Here is a 14,562-nt window from a genome sequence, read left to right as displayed (position 1 = left end):
CACTATAGGACCCCGCAAGCCACGCTCCAGTTGACAATATGAGAAACTGTTACCCAATGCATCAATTAGTGCGCAACCTTGGAACGGAAGCACACCGACCATTCTCACCGGTGTGAGAGGCAGGAGTGCTCTTCACTGATCCGACACAAGCTGCAAAATGCGGTATACAAGGCTGGCCTTTACCACGAAGGATTTTGAGCAAATGTAGCATGGCGGGTGTTCGTTATTGGAACTGTAAGCGTACATTTTCTGGCTTCGTCATCTCGCGCGCCACCCGTCCGGGACCGATGGGGCTTCGCACGCAGAGCGTGGGAAAGCAAGCCAGCCGGCCGTGGTCCAGAGCCTCCCGCCACGACCAAACCCGTCCATCAGGCCGGGAGATGAGGGTGGCCCGGCTCGACGCTTCAGCCGATCAGCTCACATCGTCAAAACAGCGCCAGTTGCTCCACCCGGAACGGCCAGGACGGCGGCCCCACCAGCCAAAATCGTTCATCGCGCCAAGAGAAGTGGAGGCGAGAGCCGGGTGGCCGGCGGCACAACATGCGCACAGGGATGTGCAAATAACATGTTATGAGGATGTTGCTGTTTCGCCCCAGTGATCCCCGCCGCGCCGCCGCCGTCCTCGCCCCAGATGCCATCAGAAGAGCCACGTCCCGTGGGAACTGGGCCAGAGGGGGACGCGCGGGGCCCGCCCGAGGCGAGGGCGGGTGGGCCTTGCACCGCCGCCGACGACGCTACGCCCGAGGTCTGGCTAAGGGGCGCGTTGGGGGCCTGACCCTGGAAGCGGCGCAGACCGGCTCGGCGACACATTGACCGTAGGGGGCGAGGCGGCAAACCCATTGGATCACGCGAGGAGACGAAGGCAGGCCGACCCAGTTAAGAGATGTCGAAAATCGGTAAAACATCGTGCAAGAGGCTCCGGAGTCAAGTGTGTCAGGGAGTGCGCCCGACGCCTACATCTGCATCCCGAGGCCGACCCTCCGAGGCCCCAGCTCACAGCACCCGGCTGCGACATTCGACACGACGGACGATGGTCACCGGTGACAGCGCACACGATGTGAGTGCCCAGGCGGTTGTCTCCCATCGCACCGGGCCATTGACGGCTGGCACCCCGAGCACGTCCTTTCACCCTTTCCCCACCGGGCGGCGCAAGCCACGTTTATCGGATCCCTCCCGTGGAGCTGGGAAATGGGGAGGGGATGGGTGTGTGTGTGTGTGTGGTGCCACGCGGCTCGGCACTGAGTCCGCGTGAAGCGACGGACTGGTGTACCGCTGTGTGTGAGCGGTTTTTCCGCGTTTTCCTTGTGTGTAAATACAGATGACGGTTTGCATCGCGGTGGTTTAGCGAGGGAGCGAGGCTGGACGAGGTTGGCCCGGGCGGCGAGAGGACACTCGGCCCGGCGTTGGGCGACGCTGTGTCCGGAGCCGTGGACGCACGCTTGGGCGTGACGGCCCGCTCCTTGGCCCGCACTGTAGCTGTCTGGAGTCTGCCGTTGGAGGTGGACATGTGGAGGCGCAGCGGCTCGTCTGGTCCCTCGCCTGGCCGTCGTCGCGGCCAGGCGTGGCGTACGGGCCGCGTCGCAACGTCCCTGGAGGTCTCCGGGGGCTGTAGCGATAGGATGTGGGCTAGTTGGATGGCTCGCCTTATCTTGTTCCCTGAATTTTTCCAGATAGCCCGAGGTGGCCGGACCCTCACGGGGTCCATCCAGCGCGCATGCTCGGCCTCTCACGAACACGCTTCCTTCTCCCCATTCGTTACTGATCGCTGACGCAGGTTGCGCTGGGCTCTCGTCGTCTGCCGAGGGCCTCCACCGTCCCATAGGGCGCGCTGTCTACCTTCAGGCCTCTGAGGCACGCGCCGTGGGGCGGTGCCTTGCAGAGCCTGCTCCAGCAGGCGGGAGGCGAGGGCGCAGAAGTGCCGGTGGCCACGCCTCCGTGCTGGACGGGGCGCTGCCTAAGGCACGTGCGCGGCAGCGGAAGGCTGCGAGCAGTGGCCGTGGCCGAGTAAATGGTGGGCCGCCCATCGTAGACGGAACGCGGGGAGGTCCAAACAGGGAGCCGTCACCCTGGAGGTCAGGCGAGGGAACGAGTCGCCGTCCAGCCTCGGACACCAGATGTCGGCCCAGCAGATGCGCCGGTGCCACGCTGGCAAGTTAGCGTGGTACCCTTTAAACAGGGCTTGAAGGTGGATTCATGGTAAGTTCGAAATGTGATAAATAAATTTCGCTTAACTCGACGAGCCAATTATAATGCCAAGGCGCAGGAAATAAAGGGGGGGAGGGGGGTCCACCCGTGTGCGACCCAATGATGAATGGGATGACGTGGGCGCTAGCGTATGTGGATGCTTGGAGTGAGTGTGGTGGGGCGCCGAGTGGAGTCTGCATGGATTAGTTAAGGCCGGGTGGGTGTCCCAGGGTTATTATCCAGCTGGCTGTTGCCAATATAAGTCGTCAATGCGTGGGACCCCTACCAGTTGGACGTATCATCATGCATGCGGTTCCGTTTTTGCCCCGTTTAAATATCGTAAGCTAAAGGGTGGAGGTGGGGTAACGTGGCTATGGGCGCACAACAATGGGCGGGGAGAATGCCGTTCGTGGTGCCTGACCGGACCCACCATCCAGCCAATGCGCTGGTCACCCACTGCATCCTAGCCCTGTGGGTCACATGAGTGTGAGTTGATGTCGGTTGTACCGGAGCCGCAACGTGCCGAGTCGTGCGCTAACATCATCTGGCTCGCATGCTGACCAATGGGCTCCTCATTATAAATTCGCTCTTTTGGGGGAGGCGCGACAGCGGCAGACGGCGGCGCACATCCAACGGCGGCCTGGCAGCCGCGCACGTCACTCACCGCAGACCCCCCCCCCCCCCCCCCCCCACGGAACACCCTTAGTTTGGAACACTTTCCCGATTGGGAAGAATTGTTCCTGTTCTCTGAGACCAACAACCAGCGCCAATTACGCCTCGCGAGTTCACCAGATATATATTTCACGAGCTGTATCCCATACGCATACCCTCCCACGTCGCATTCCACGTCGTTTACAATATGGCGGCAAATGATCTCGGTAGTGCACGCAAGCATTGGTGGATACCCTGTTCAGCAGTGACTACTGAACAGGGGCACCGGCCTGTCATCAGGTTCTGTGCAGGTACTTGCGGGGAAGCCACCGACATACAACACTGCGATACCAATCAAATATTGCCGCTCATGATAACAAGACAACCAGAAGTGACCGGCGACCACTAGAATCCCTAGCATGCGCGTGCTCCAACAATCAACCGGATAAACGTCTCTTCCTGCATAACATACTCCGGCATTTCATGACAGCCCCACACTGTATCGAACCTCACGGCCGGGTCGTTCGCTGGCCGGCGCCATGTGACCAACCGCAGCCAGCCTGGGTTGCTTCACGTGACCGGTGGGAAGCAGCGGCTGCTACACCCGTGAGCCGGTTCCGAACAGACCCCTCAACGCTCCCAGCAGGGCCGGGTTGCCGGCAACCTTGAGCTTGCCCTGGGCCAGGGCAGTGGAGGGCTCCAGTCGTCCGGAAAACAGCTCCACCAGGTGGGCGTCGTCAGCGGTCACGGTCACGACCGGAGCGGCGGCCGTGCCGCGGCTAACCCGGCCCGGCGCTGAGGTCAGGTCCAGCACTGTCCGCACAGACACGCCAATGTACAGACCGAGCCGGCCGGTCATAGCGGTCAGGTCCAGCGACAGTCAAAGACAGGCCGGTGCCAAACGGGCTACGGACCTCGGAAAATGGACCTCGGAAAATAAGTAGTTTTACGCAAACGCAAGTCGAATCCTTCAATTCGTGCAGTCAGTCACAATGCGGGAAGCCTTGTTCACACATAAACAGCGTTTACGGTTCTACTTGCGCAAAATATCTCCAATGCACTGTTTCCATAAAAAAACGCGTTTGAAGCGTTGGCACGCTCTGTGCCAGCACCACCAGTCATGCTGTTACGTTCGAGTGCGGCAAGCCGGCGCGCGGTCAGCGTACTGACCCCAGCCGGCGGCCGGCCGGCCGCGCTGCGTGACGTTGAACTGGACCAGGCCGCGCACCGAGTCGGCCAGGCCGGGTCGCTGCGCCACCAGCTGCTGCAGGCTGCTGAACACCGCGTCGCTGGCCAGCGGGCCGGCCGGCGCCGCGGCGGCTCCGGCGGCTCCAGCGGCAGGCTCCGTGGCGCGCAGCTCCACGTAACCCCCTGCGGCGGCGTGCCGGCCGGCGTCAACACACGGCCACGACCCAGGGACCGGCCTGGTGACGGCAGCGATGCAGTACGCCGTCCCTGGCCTGGACGACCTGTCACGACATCGACTAGTCGTGGCCATGACAGACGGCGTGCCCATTGTGGCAGGGTTCGTATCTAGGATGGCGAAGGAATCGTTACTTCGTTCTACAACCTAACGCTACCATGTATGAAGCGTTGTGTCTCTGTGAGATGGCCACGGCCTCCCCCAATGTTAAGCCGCCCCTTCAAACATACCTCCGGCTCAATGCTAAATGCATTGTGGAGGAACACAGTGTAAAGCGTGGGGCCCATCACATTTTCATGCAATGCTTCTTCCCAATGTTTTAATTTTAAACAATAAAATCCTCCCAATGTACTGGCATTCTTCTTTGTCAAATATTTGTGCCATAAAATGGCGCGGTTTTGCCTTCCATTATCGTTTGCACGGCAACACATATCCTTCAAGAGCAAAACGCCTATCTTATCGGTCTAGTAAGACTTAAAAAAAGCCCTTGGGACTCCACACTACGCTCAGTTTAAGTCTCGTCGTTATCTCGTCCCGACGGCGACGACGAACAAACAATACCCGGCACCGATAAGAATGTGAATGGCTCGTCATAGCATTGAGTACATGGTTTTCTGTTCATCCAGCCTACCCCTGAGGACAAGGCTGCATATGGCGGCGTGTGCGTCACCTGACACAGCCATTTTGTCAACATTCCACTGTCATAACATTTCAGCGGTCGAGCCGACCATCGCACGAGGAAGAGCGACACAAGCGTGGCGGAATCCAGCGCGGCCGGCGGCGCGCGGCACACTCACCCGACAAGGCCACCCGGCCCGTCTCCTTGACGCGCGTCTGGAAGACAATCCGGTCGGCGCCCGGCTCGCGCCACGTGTCCACCAGCAGGGTCTGGCCTGGCAGCACGGGACGGGCGAAGCGCGCCTGCCGCCACACAGCCGGCGTCAGCCATACAGCATCAGACACACAGACACCGTCCCTACTCTCGGACTCGGCACGTCCGACAGCCGAGCCATACGCGGCCCAGTGCCAGAGCTCGGCCACACGCGGCCCAGTGCCAGAGCCCGGCCACACGCGGCCCAGTGCCAGAGCCCGGCCACACGCGGTCCGGTGCCAGAGCCCGGCTACACGCGGTCCGGTGCCAGAGCCCAGCCATACGCGGCTCGGCGCCAGAGCCCAGCCACACGCGGTCCGGTGCCAGAGCCCGGCCATACGCGGTCCGGTGCCAGAGCCCGGCCACACGCGGTCCGGTGCCAGAGCCCAGCCACACGCGGCCCGGTGCCAGAGCCCGGCCATACGCGGTCCGGTGCCAGAGCCCGGCCATACGCGGTCCGGTGCCAGAGCCCAGCCACACGCGGTCCGGTGTCAGAGCCCGGCCACAATCTAAGGACAGGGCGCTTCACCACTCGACGATGTCACTAACTGCTCACCATCGGGCGTGCTGGTCACAACAGCACTGACCTTGACCTTGACGAGAGCCTCGGGCTGATCCGACGCGTACCGGGCCAGTATGGCGTGCACCGAGACGCCCAGACCGCACAGGCCGTGCAGAATCGGCCGTTCCTGGCCGCCCAGTGCTGCGAAGTCCGGGTCAATGTGCAGCGGGTTCCGGTCGCCGCAGAGCCGGTACAGAGCTGCCTGAGGCAATGCACGCCGGCGGGGTCACACCACCACCACGGTCAGGTCAGGTCACATCACAGCCCGGGTCAGCGTGACGGGGCTAAATGTCATTGCAGCGCCGGCTCAGAGTCCCACGGAACACCACTCACCCCCGATAAAGCCGCGGAGCCGGCACCGAGGCGCTTGTGACAGGCGACGCCGGAGCGACTGGAGGACTGGTGCGAATACGACAATCCGCATGAACAAAGAAACTAAACCATTCTACCAGCGCCAATGCGTTTAGCAGCAGGGCAATGTCAGCCTGCACGCCTACAGCAGGTGACCTCCGGCCACCACCTGGCGCGTGGAGACGGATCCCTAAGGTGCTGCCACCCAGTCCGTCCGCCCGGTGTCACCTGGTCCGTGCAGGTGCTGTACGGCAGCGTGGCGTCGGGCGCCCGGTCCGGGACGATGGCGCACGCGGTGGTGTGCTCCGACCTGGCGTGGCCGCCGAAGCCGCCGGCGCCGCGCAGGAAGATGGTCACCTGGACGTAGGCCACCTCGTCGCCGACCTCGTCCGAGGCCCGCACTGGCGGTGCAGGCAGACGGGGACGTCCGTGAAGGCGCGCCGAGGCGGACCAGATCCCAACACCAGACCACATCGGCATCTGCCACACACACACCTGCGTACGGCCGTCGCACCGTCTGTTCTAAGCGAAGCGCCCTGGCGTCTGGCTTCGGCCTACATGCCAGCTGGCGTTGGTGCCCGACGGCACGTCAGGCACAGGCATACACTGAATGGAATGCGTCTGACGCACGTACCGTCCAGCAGCACCAACGCGCCCTTGTCGCCCTTGTCGATAATGTCCGAGATCTTGAAGTCTACGTCCAGAGTGGCGGAGGACGGCAACGGCTTCTTCAATTCCATGTACTGCTCTCCATGAAGAAGCTGGGAACATGTGGAAGTCATAGCCTGAAATGTGTCCTTATTAAGGCACTCGGAGTGTTACGTTATCTTCTCCTTGCACACGAGCGTAAAATTACAAAATCTCGGATTTCTGGAGCGCAACCGAATCGTAGCGAGGGAAGAAAACTTTGGACAGCGCAAAGCAACGCTCACGTATGGTTGCCAAAAAGTGATAAAATATTTTCCCCCCCAAAATTCTAACCGATCGCTTCCTGTCCTGACAGCCGAAACATCCGTTTTTGTTTCGCACCTTCAGTTCATTAATGGACCAAACGGACGTCAACCTTTTGTGACGTTCCGCTTATCATGAGATCACCGGGACGAGGGGTGAAAGGGGCAATATGCATACCGTAAATTACGGACAGCCGCTAAGGCTAGGATCGGGTGGGTTTAAAGCTTTTCATCAAGAGTCCCACGAGATTGGAAAAATGCGGTACAAGTGACAGAAACATGTCATTAGAGGCCATGCACATCCCTGTTCACTTCTACGAGAGGTAAACAAGACACCTCCGTGATTTGCGAAGAAATAATAACTAATAAGTTAAAACCGCTACTGAGTGCAACCTTCAGCGACTGAATCACTGTTCAGCATGCACCTACAGGAAACGGCAGTGCTTACTGTTCCAGCACACGTGACCACGTCCCGAGCCGGCCGTTCCAGCGGCGCCTCGACCGCCGGGCGCGGCCGCCTCACCTGAGACAGGTCCATCGGGAAGCCGGGCAGCGAAGCGAGCCGCGTGAAGTCCACGGCGTTGACGAACAGCGCCGGGAACATGGGATGCACGGCGTAGCTGTCGTGCGCCTCGTACAGGTAGCGCAGACCGTGCGGCTCGGACAGGGAGACGCCGATGCTCAGTGCGTACAGGATGGCGTCGCGCGGCTGGTACTGGTAGCGCGCCGGCGGCAGACGCGTCCGCAGCGCACGCGCCACGTCAACGCCGGCCGGCGCGGCGGCCTCCTCGCGGCGGCGGCGCTCCTCGTCGGCCGCCTCCTGCAGCAGCTGGCCGAGCAGCGCCATCTGCTCGGCGGGCGAGGCTGGCAGCAGCGGCGCCGCGTGGTCCTCCACCAGCGGCCACTGGTCGCGCACCAGCTCGGGCGTGAGCGCAGCCGGCGTGACGGCCAGACCGCGGCTGCGCTGCCAGCGGTAGGTGGCCACGGCGCCGCCGGCCGCCTCCACCACGGCGCCGCTGGCCGGGCAGTCCGCGTGGCAGAGCAGCGCCACCACCGGCGCCACCAGGGCCGGCCGCAGCAGCCGCTGGAACTCGGCCGGGAACACCGACTCGGTGAGGCGCGAGGCTGCCGCCGGCACCAGCACGTTCGTAACGATGTTGTGCTTCTGGCCCTCGACGGCCAACGTCTGGCCCAGACCGACCAGGCCCATCTTAGCGGCGCTGGAAGTGGAGAGGGCAAGAGTCTCAGCAGCGCGGTCAACAGGCGGCGCTGAGGCCGACGAGCGTAGCTGCGGCCACCACGGCTCGCGGGCACCCATGCCAATACACGATGAACCGCCTCGTAGACACCAGCTAGGACGGACATTAAAGGGAGTATGCAACCTTTTTGCACTTTCCGCTTATTGCTAAACCAGACGCATACGATGTCCTCAGGAATACCAGCTTTCATGCAATCTTTCTGAATATCTCAGAATCTGTCGTTGAAGTAGCCACTCCTGAGGGGAAACCTCATTGGACTCCCTAAACACCACTATGAAGGTAATGCACGTAATTTGTGTCGGTTTTCCTTACATGTTTGTTCTGTAATGTTCGCAACACGCTAATTGGTCAAAATGTTCGTGTAACAAACGCTACGCAAGCATGGAACACTGTTTAGACGAAGTATATACAAACATGAAGCTAATATCCAACGAATTCAATAAAATGTTCAACGATGGCTTTAATTTCTCCCCATATGGCATTTACTGCGGTGGCTCTTTTCGAAACGCAGTTTGGCTTTGGGAAAGGAGTACCACATGGTCTAGAATGACGAGCTGGTTCACACTTCGATAAATGCGCTCCTCGGTAACTGGCCCTGGCCTGCTGGGCTCACCACGAGCGTTCTTTTATTCGCGCCCGAAGACAAGCGCACGTTCGCTGTTATGACAACGTTGACCGTGACTGCAGGGAAGAAGCGCAGTGCTGTTACAAATCGTTGTCGGCGTAATTTGGACTAAGAAGTAATCAAAAGTAATATTCTTATCATGTCTTGACAGTGCTACAGTGGCACTACCCAGGGCTATTGGAGGATCTAACTAATCCTGAGGTGTAACTACAGCATGTTTTTAAATATATCCCAAAGGTGGGACGCTCCCTTTATAGGAGTAGTCGGCAAAGAGAAATATCGATAATCACGACCATCACCATTCATCGGTAATAACCGTCGTTGTCAGCCATCAGCTATACTACTATACTATACATTGACCACCAGCTATATTTGAACAGTCGAGGGCTAACAAGCGAGACAAAGGTGCAAAAACAAGCACTTCAGCGCATCCCATCGCGTAATCCAGGACGTACCCACAGCGGCAAGGCGTGTTCGACAAATTCACGCAACCTCCCCCGCTGTGGCCTATCAGAGAGCTGGCGCGCCGTCGTCGTACTTGGTCGCACTCACCTGTAGTTGGCTTGGCCGAAGTTGCCGAACAGGCCGGCGGCGGACGAGGTGAGCACGATGCGACCGTACTTCTGCCGCCGGAAGTGGGGCCACGCTGCCCGCGTGGTAATGAACGCGCCCCGCAAGTGCACGCGGTGGATCAGGTCTGCCGGCGCCGCCCATCCACGACGCTCAGACGGCAGGCACGTACACGTACGTGGGAGAGCTGAATTGTTGAATGTATTGTGATGGTAAATGAAATGTAATGTTCGCCATTGTAATAAATACTTACCCTGAAAAATACTACAGACTGTGAGGGGAAAGGCGTCTCTCCCTCCCCCCCCCCCCCCCCCCCGCCCTCCCTGCTATCTCAGAACAGAACAACGATCTCAAGACAGTACAGAGCCCACAGGACAAATGAAATGTTAGATAGTTTAGATAGATCTGGACAACTTTCGGTCGAACTACTCCCTTGTGCGACGTTCAGGTCATGATCAGCACTGGCCATTTCATATTTTTTCCTCTAATTTATACACAAACGATCCTCAGATCGCTGTGCCCCGTGGTACCCTGTTAAGGTACACATGGCGGCATAAGCGAAAAAGAATATGACAAATACCTGCTCCTGTCACATACGCTGGATCGGCGAGACAGAGCAATGAAATACAATGTTTAGTAGGCCTTCAGCGCAAGAAAACAATTTATCATAAACGTTCGCAGCTAGCACGTGAAGCACCTCACCCCAGTCGATATCCTCCATCTTCATGAAGCTCCTGTCGCGTAGAAAACCAGCATTGTTAATGAGGATGTCAATCCTACCGAACTCCTTGATGGCCGTCTCTATGATCTTGTGGCCTTCTTCAACCGAATCATAATTGGCCGCCGCCTTGCCTCCTGTTGACAACACCGATCACACTGATCCAAAGAACAGGATGTCCCAGCTAAGCTTTTTGAACTTTCCTCCACATGACAGCAGTACCAACAGACCATACAGGGCAATTTGTCCCATCGAACCCCTTCACCGGCATCCTTACCGAGCTGCACACACGGCAAGCACCGCACACAGATTTTACTGCATACACAGCTCTTCCTATTTCTAGTAGTAATGAGACTTACACCAGCAAATAATCTATGAATATTCCCTGTGCTCCCCACCTGCCCACACACACTCATCATGGCCAGCACATCCCCAGGCAGCAAACTCCAGCCGGCGTGCCTGCCCGCTGTCCGGAGATGGACGTGACGGACGCTCACCCTTGTCGCGGATCTCCTGCACCACGCTGTCGGCCGTCTTGGAGCTCTGGCCCTGACCGTCGCGGCTGGAGCCCAGGTCATTGACCACGACGGCGGCACCGCGCTCTCCCAGCAGCAGGGCATACTCGCGGCCAAGACCTGAAGCACATGGAACATAATCATGCCATGTTTAGGCTCACAGACAGCACTCACTGCCAGCTCATTACTACCCAGCAATCGGCAGCTGACAGCAAAAAAAAAAACTGTTGACAGGCTAGGAATAAGCTCAATGTTCAGTTCAACTTCCAGCTTGCTGTCACTGCAAACTATGCTGACCTGTCATAAGGGTGAGCATGCAAGCATGCATGACTGTGAAAAACATGCCTGTCACCTGCCTGATGTGGTGATGTGATTCATACAGTTCAGTGGAAGAGCATGACTGCCATTAGACGAAAAAGGCAAGGACATGCACATGATTAGTAAAAAGAGGAAAAAGTCCCGCTGAACCCAACCAACTGTCTATCATGCCTCAAGTTCTCAATGTTATAGCATGCTGCTAAGAAAAGTCGTTCAACTAACCCAAATTCTCCAAACCATTAAAAATGCTACCATGGGTTAGCTTTACTATATGCATGGTGCTTCATTTGAAACAAAAACTTTAAGAAGGTTGTTATATCAATAAAGACATTCAATAATATGCTTCTTTGCATTACCAATATTCAGTATAACCAACATTCCAATATTATATATATATATATATATATATATATATATATATATATATATATATATATATATATATTATATATTCCAATTTACACCAATATTCAATATAAAACAGAGTTCATCTGACAAGCAACATACCTCTACAACTGTCCCTGAACATGAACATAATTCCCCTAGTTACAGAATAACCCAATCCTGCTGATCAGCAGCTGACACATGCAAAAAGCATATTCAGATGCCGAGCATAGGGAAGGAAGGTCTGCGTCTCAACTACCAGAATGCAGTCATTGTATGAAAGACACCTATACTTATGCTCCATAATTTTCAATATTAATTACAGGATAGAATGTGCTTACACCATTTTTAATATACTTGCTTGTGCTTTGAAAATTGACAATCAACATGACACAACCTGTGGTTATGCTACAGAGTACGCTATTAATCAACACTTGACATTAAGGTGAAACACCTTGTAGTTATGTCGATGCCATTAGTTAACACCACATAGATAAGCTATGTCAGTAGCATCAACAGGTAACTGATTCCTGATGTCACAACAAAATGGAAGCATGAGAAAAGCAAATGACAAGATGCAAGGGTGAGACAAGCCATAAGCCCTCAGAACATGGGGTGGCTTGGCAATGCAATGACAGCACAAGAAAAGGAAATATGATTTATTACATATGCTGAAGAATTTCTCACAAAAACATTGAAAACATGACATGCATGGTCATTAGCCCTCACATGCAGCAGGCACCTCATTCCAACATTTTGAGGTGTGCAGCCATGTAGGTTGCACACCTCAGATAGGCAGCCCTGCACTATGATCAGCACTTAATTGAAGCTGCTCACCTCCTCCTGCCCCTGTGACTACTGCCACCTGTCCATCGAATCGCAGCTGATCAGGCATACTGTTCTGGGGAAGACGGGAACAAAGGTGCATAAGAAAGTCTACACACCATATGCCTAGACGTCAGGTCTGCAGCATTATTCCCGCGGCACAAACATCCTGGGTTACACCAATGAAGGACAAGAACAAAGTTATGTTTGGAGGAAACACAAATGGCGCCGGAGGCACGACACATTATAAACCACCAGAAAGGTAGGTAGGTGCCTGGTTGGTGATGCACGAACAGGACCTAGCGGATTTTGATGGCAATGGGCTGCATGAACACCAAGGCTATTAGAGAGTAGTAGTAACACGCTAATTTCGTACCCGCTCCGCCAATGGACGGAAGAGCACACTGTCTACAAGGATTGTGTACTGCGAACACGTCCTCGAGCCTAGTTAGTACGGATTCTTACAAAGAGGGGAACCGTGTTTAGTACCGATTCGTGCAAAAACTGGCGGAGTTTAGCACGCATAGATACTAAATAACGCAGTCCGGTAACCCAGGGCTCAACAGCAGAAATGAGGCTATTTTAGAGGTGAACCTCGTGAATGTCTTTTCATTCTATGGGAGTGGAAACCCTTCACCATTTTGGCACCCCAATTCTCATTTGATTGCGAGTTGCTTCAAGGACACAGTCGGCCTATCGTTGGTCAGTGGGGAGCGTGGGCAAGGGGCAGGGAAACGCGCCCAGAGTAGCACCTGTATGTAATTTACAAAGCAGCATTTTCTACTGGATGAGTGGGATGTTGATATATCCTGGACTACAGACCTTGGGGTGTATCGTTTTGCAGATAGTGCGGATGATGGAATATGGTTCTCGGGCTGTAGTGGTTTGCCTTAGACCAAAATAGCCCTCGTCGCCCGGTACACGAATGCTTAGTGTTAAACTGCAGGTCCATTTGCGGATCAGGTAGAGCCGTGATGACCATGCGCTGCATGAGACGCAGAGTGAGAGCTGTGTACACCAGAAACGAGGCTGCTATCGCATTGACAGGCAGTGGGGTCCGTCGAGAGACATGGTTGGATCAGGTGCGCTTGGCACGAACGCCTCAGACCAGCCACTTAAATAAAGGAAAGTGGGGTGCGGCTGAAGCCCTGAAATGGGCTCAGAAGGGAAGAGGTTGCCAAAGATCACAGTGCGTGACAGTGGGGGGAGGAATGGCTGAAAACGGCCGTAAATGCGCAACGTAAGTTGTGGGCGGCCCGGGAACACCTACAAATCATATGACCCGGTGAACACACCGTCGCTGACCTGGATGAATGAGCATGAGTGTGGTGCTGGACGCTAGTGCCGTCGTGTGTGGGACAGCTGCCAGACCAACTGGGGACGGGACGCAAGACGGCGTACCGGCGGCCATAAACCAATCAAAGCGAACCGGCCGGGCGGCGTATCGGAGACAATTAACCCTGCCACCGGCTAAGGTCGGCAGTGAGGAGTGGGCTAACTTGCGGTGTAGCGCACGAACTGGAGAGCTGCTGGGAATTCATAGGTTTAATGGATGGAGGGTGTCTGATGGTTGCATTGAAACGCTGACTGTTAACAGAGGGTGGTCACGCATCAGCTCATAAATGTAAACAATGTGTCGACTGGTTCGTTTTGGGCAGATGCGAACTGAACTTAACGTGCGTCGAACAAAATAGGTTGAGTTTGCGAAACTTTTAGGTATACATAATTAAATCCTCGCCCGGCATGTTGGGTGCTCCGGTCTTTCTAATGGGTGCCTTCTCTTGGGTTTGCGGGGGCTCCTGTGTTTGTAATGGGGGGAAGGGTGGATCATTTTGGACCTCCTGTCGACCAATAGGGCGTGATGTTGACTATCTTGAGCCTCTTATAGGTCAGATGTTTTCTCCCACATGCCTTAAGCCTCGCCCTGGTAGGAGGGCGGGGAGGGGGAATCATAAAACCCCCTAAGGTCTCTGAGGATGCCTCTCCGGTATGTTTCGCGATGGCGTCCAAGTTTTCAGTAACCTGTGAGGCATCCATTCGTATGTTTTACCACCAAAATCGTGTTCCTAGCTTTCTGGTTTCGGAGCAGTGGCGGTTTTGGGGAAAAACTGCACGGCGATATACCACTGACACGTGCGACGGGCAGCAACCAACGATGCCGTGTAAAGCGCGCGGCGGACCGACATTGCCACATTGGCGTAGCAATATGCCATAACTGTATGCTTAACACACAAAAATACACCACTGTGCTGAAAAGGGAACAAGAAACACGTCTGTTTAAATTTTGTGGCGCTGCAAAGAACTTCATTGTATGTATAATGCTGCAAAGCTGAAAAGGTGTAATTTTCTGGAAAGT

General features: G+C 56.0%; 1 protein-coding gene across 1 annotated transcript; it reads right to left on the bottom strand.

The window, feature by feature from the left end:
• Positions 1-2,973: 2,973 nt before the first annotated feature.
• Positions 2,974-12,494, bottom strand: LOC119094251 (peroxisomal multifunctional enzyme type 2). The gene is made up of 13 exons (XM_037217325.1): positions 12,219-12,494; positions 10,662-10,799; positions 10,149-10,301; positions 9,429-9,573; positions 7,999-8,212; positions 7,516-7,770; positions 6,677-6,803; positions 6,271-6,443; positions 5,717-5,893; positions 5,056-5,179; positions 4,154-4,206; positions 4,006-4,108; positions 2,974-3,648 (listed from the first exon to the last, which is right to left on the bottom strand). The coding sequence occupies exons 1-13, from the start codon at positions 12,307-12,309 to the stop codon at positions 3,434-3,436; spliced, it is 1,968 nt and encodes a 655-aa protein (XP_037073220.1). The 5' UTR covers positions 12,310-12,494; the 3' UTR covers positions 2,974-3,433.
• Between the last annotated feature and the right edge of the window lie 2,068 nt (positions 12,495-14,562).

This window comes from Pollicipes pollicipes, unplaced genomic scaffold, assembly GCF_011947565.3.
Source record: "Pollicipes pollicipes isolate AB1234 unplaced genomic scaffold, Ppol_2.1 Scaffold_4002;HRSCAF=4701_pilon_pilon_pilon, whole genome shotgun sequence".
NCBI lineage: Eukaryota > Metazoa > Arthropoda > Thecostraca > Pollicipedomorpha > Pollicipedidae > Pollicipes > Pollicipes pollicipes.
Note: the sequence above shows the minus strand (reverse complement) of the source record. Positions and strands in the feature narration are given on the sequence as shown.

Coding starts and splice junctions, on each gene's coding strand:
- LOC119094251 (XM_037217325.1), bottom strand. CDS start 12,309: ATGCACCTTTGTTCCCGTCTTCCCCAGAACAGTATGCCTGATCAGCTG. Junction 10,302..10,661: donor GCAGGAGATCCGCGACAAGG/GTGAGCGTCCGT, acceptor TGTTGTCAACAG/GAGGCAAGGCGGCGGCCAAT. Junction 3,649..4,005: donor CCGGCCGGCCGCCGGCTGGG/GTCAGTACGCTG, acceptor CTGTGCGGACAG/TGCTGGACCTGACCTCAGCG.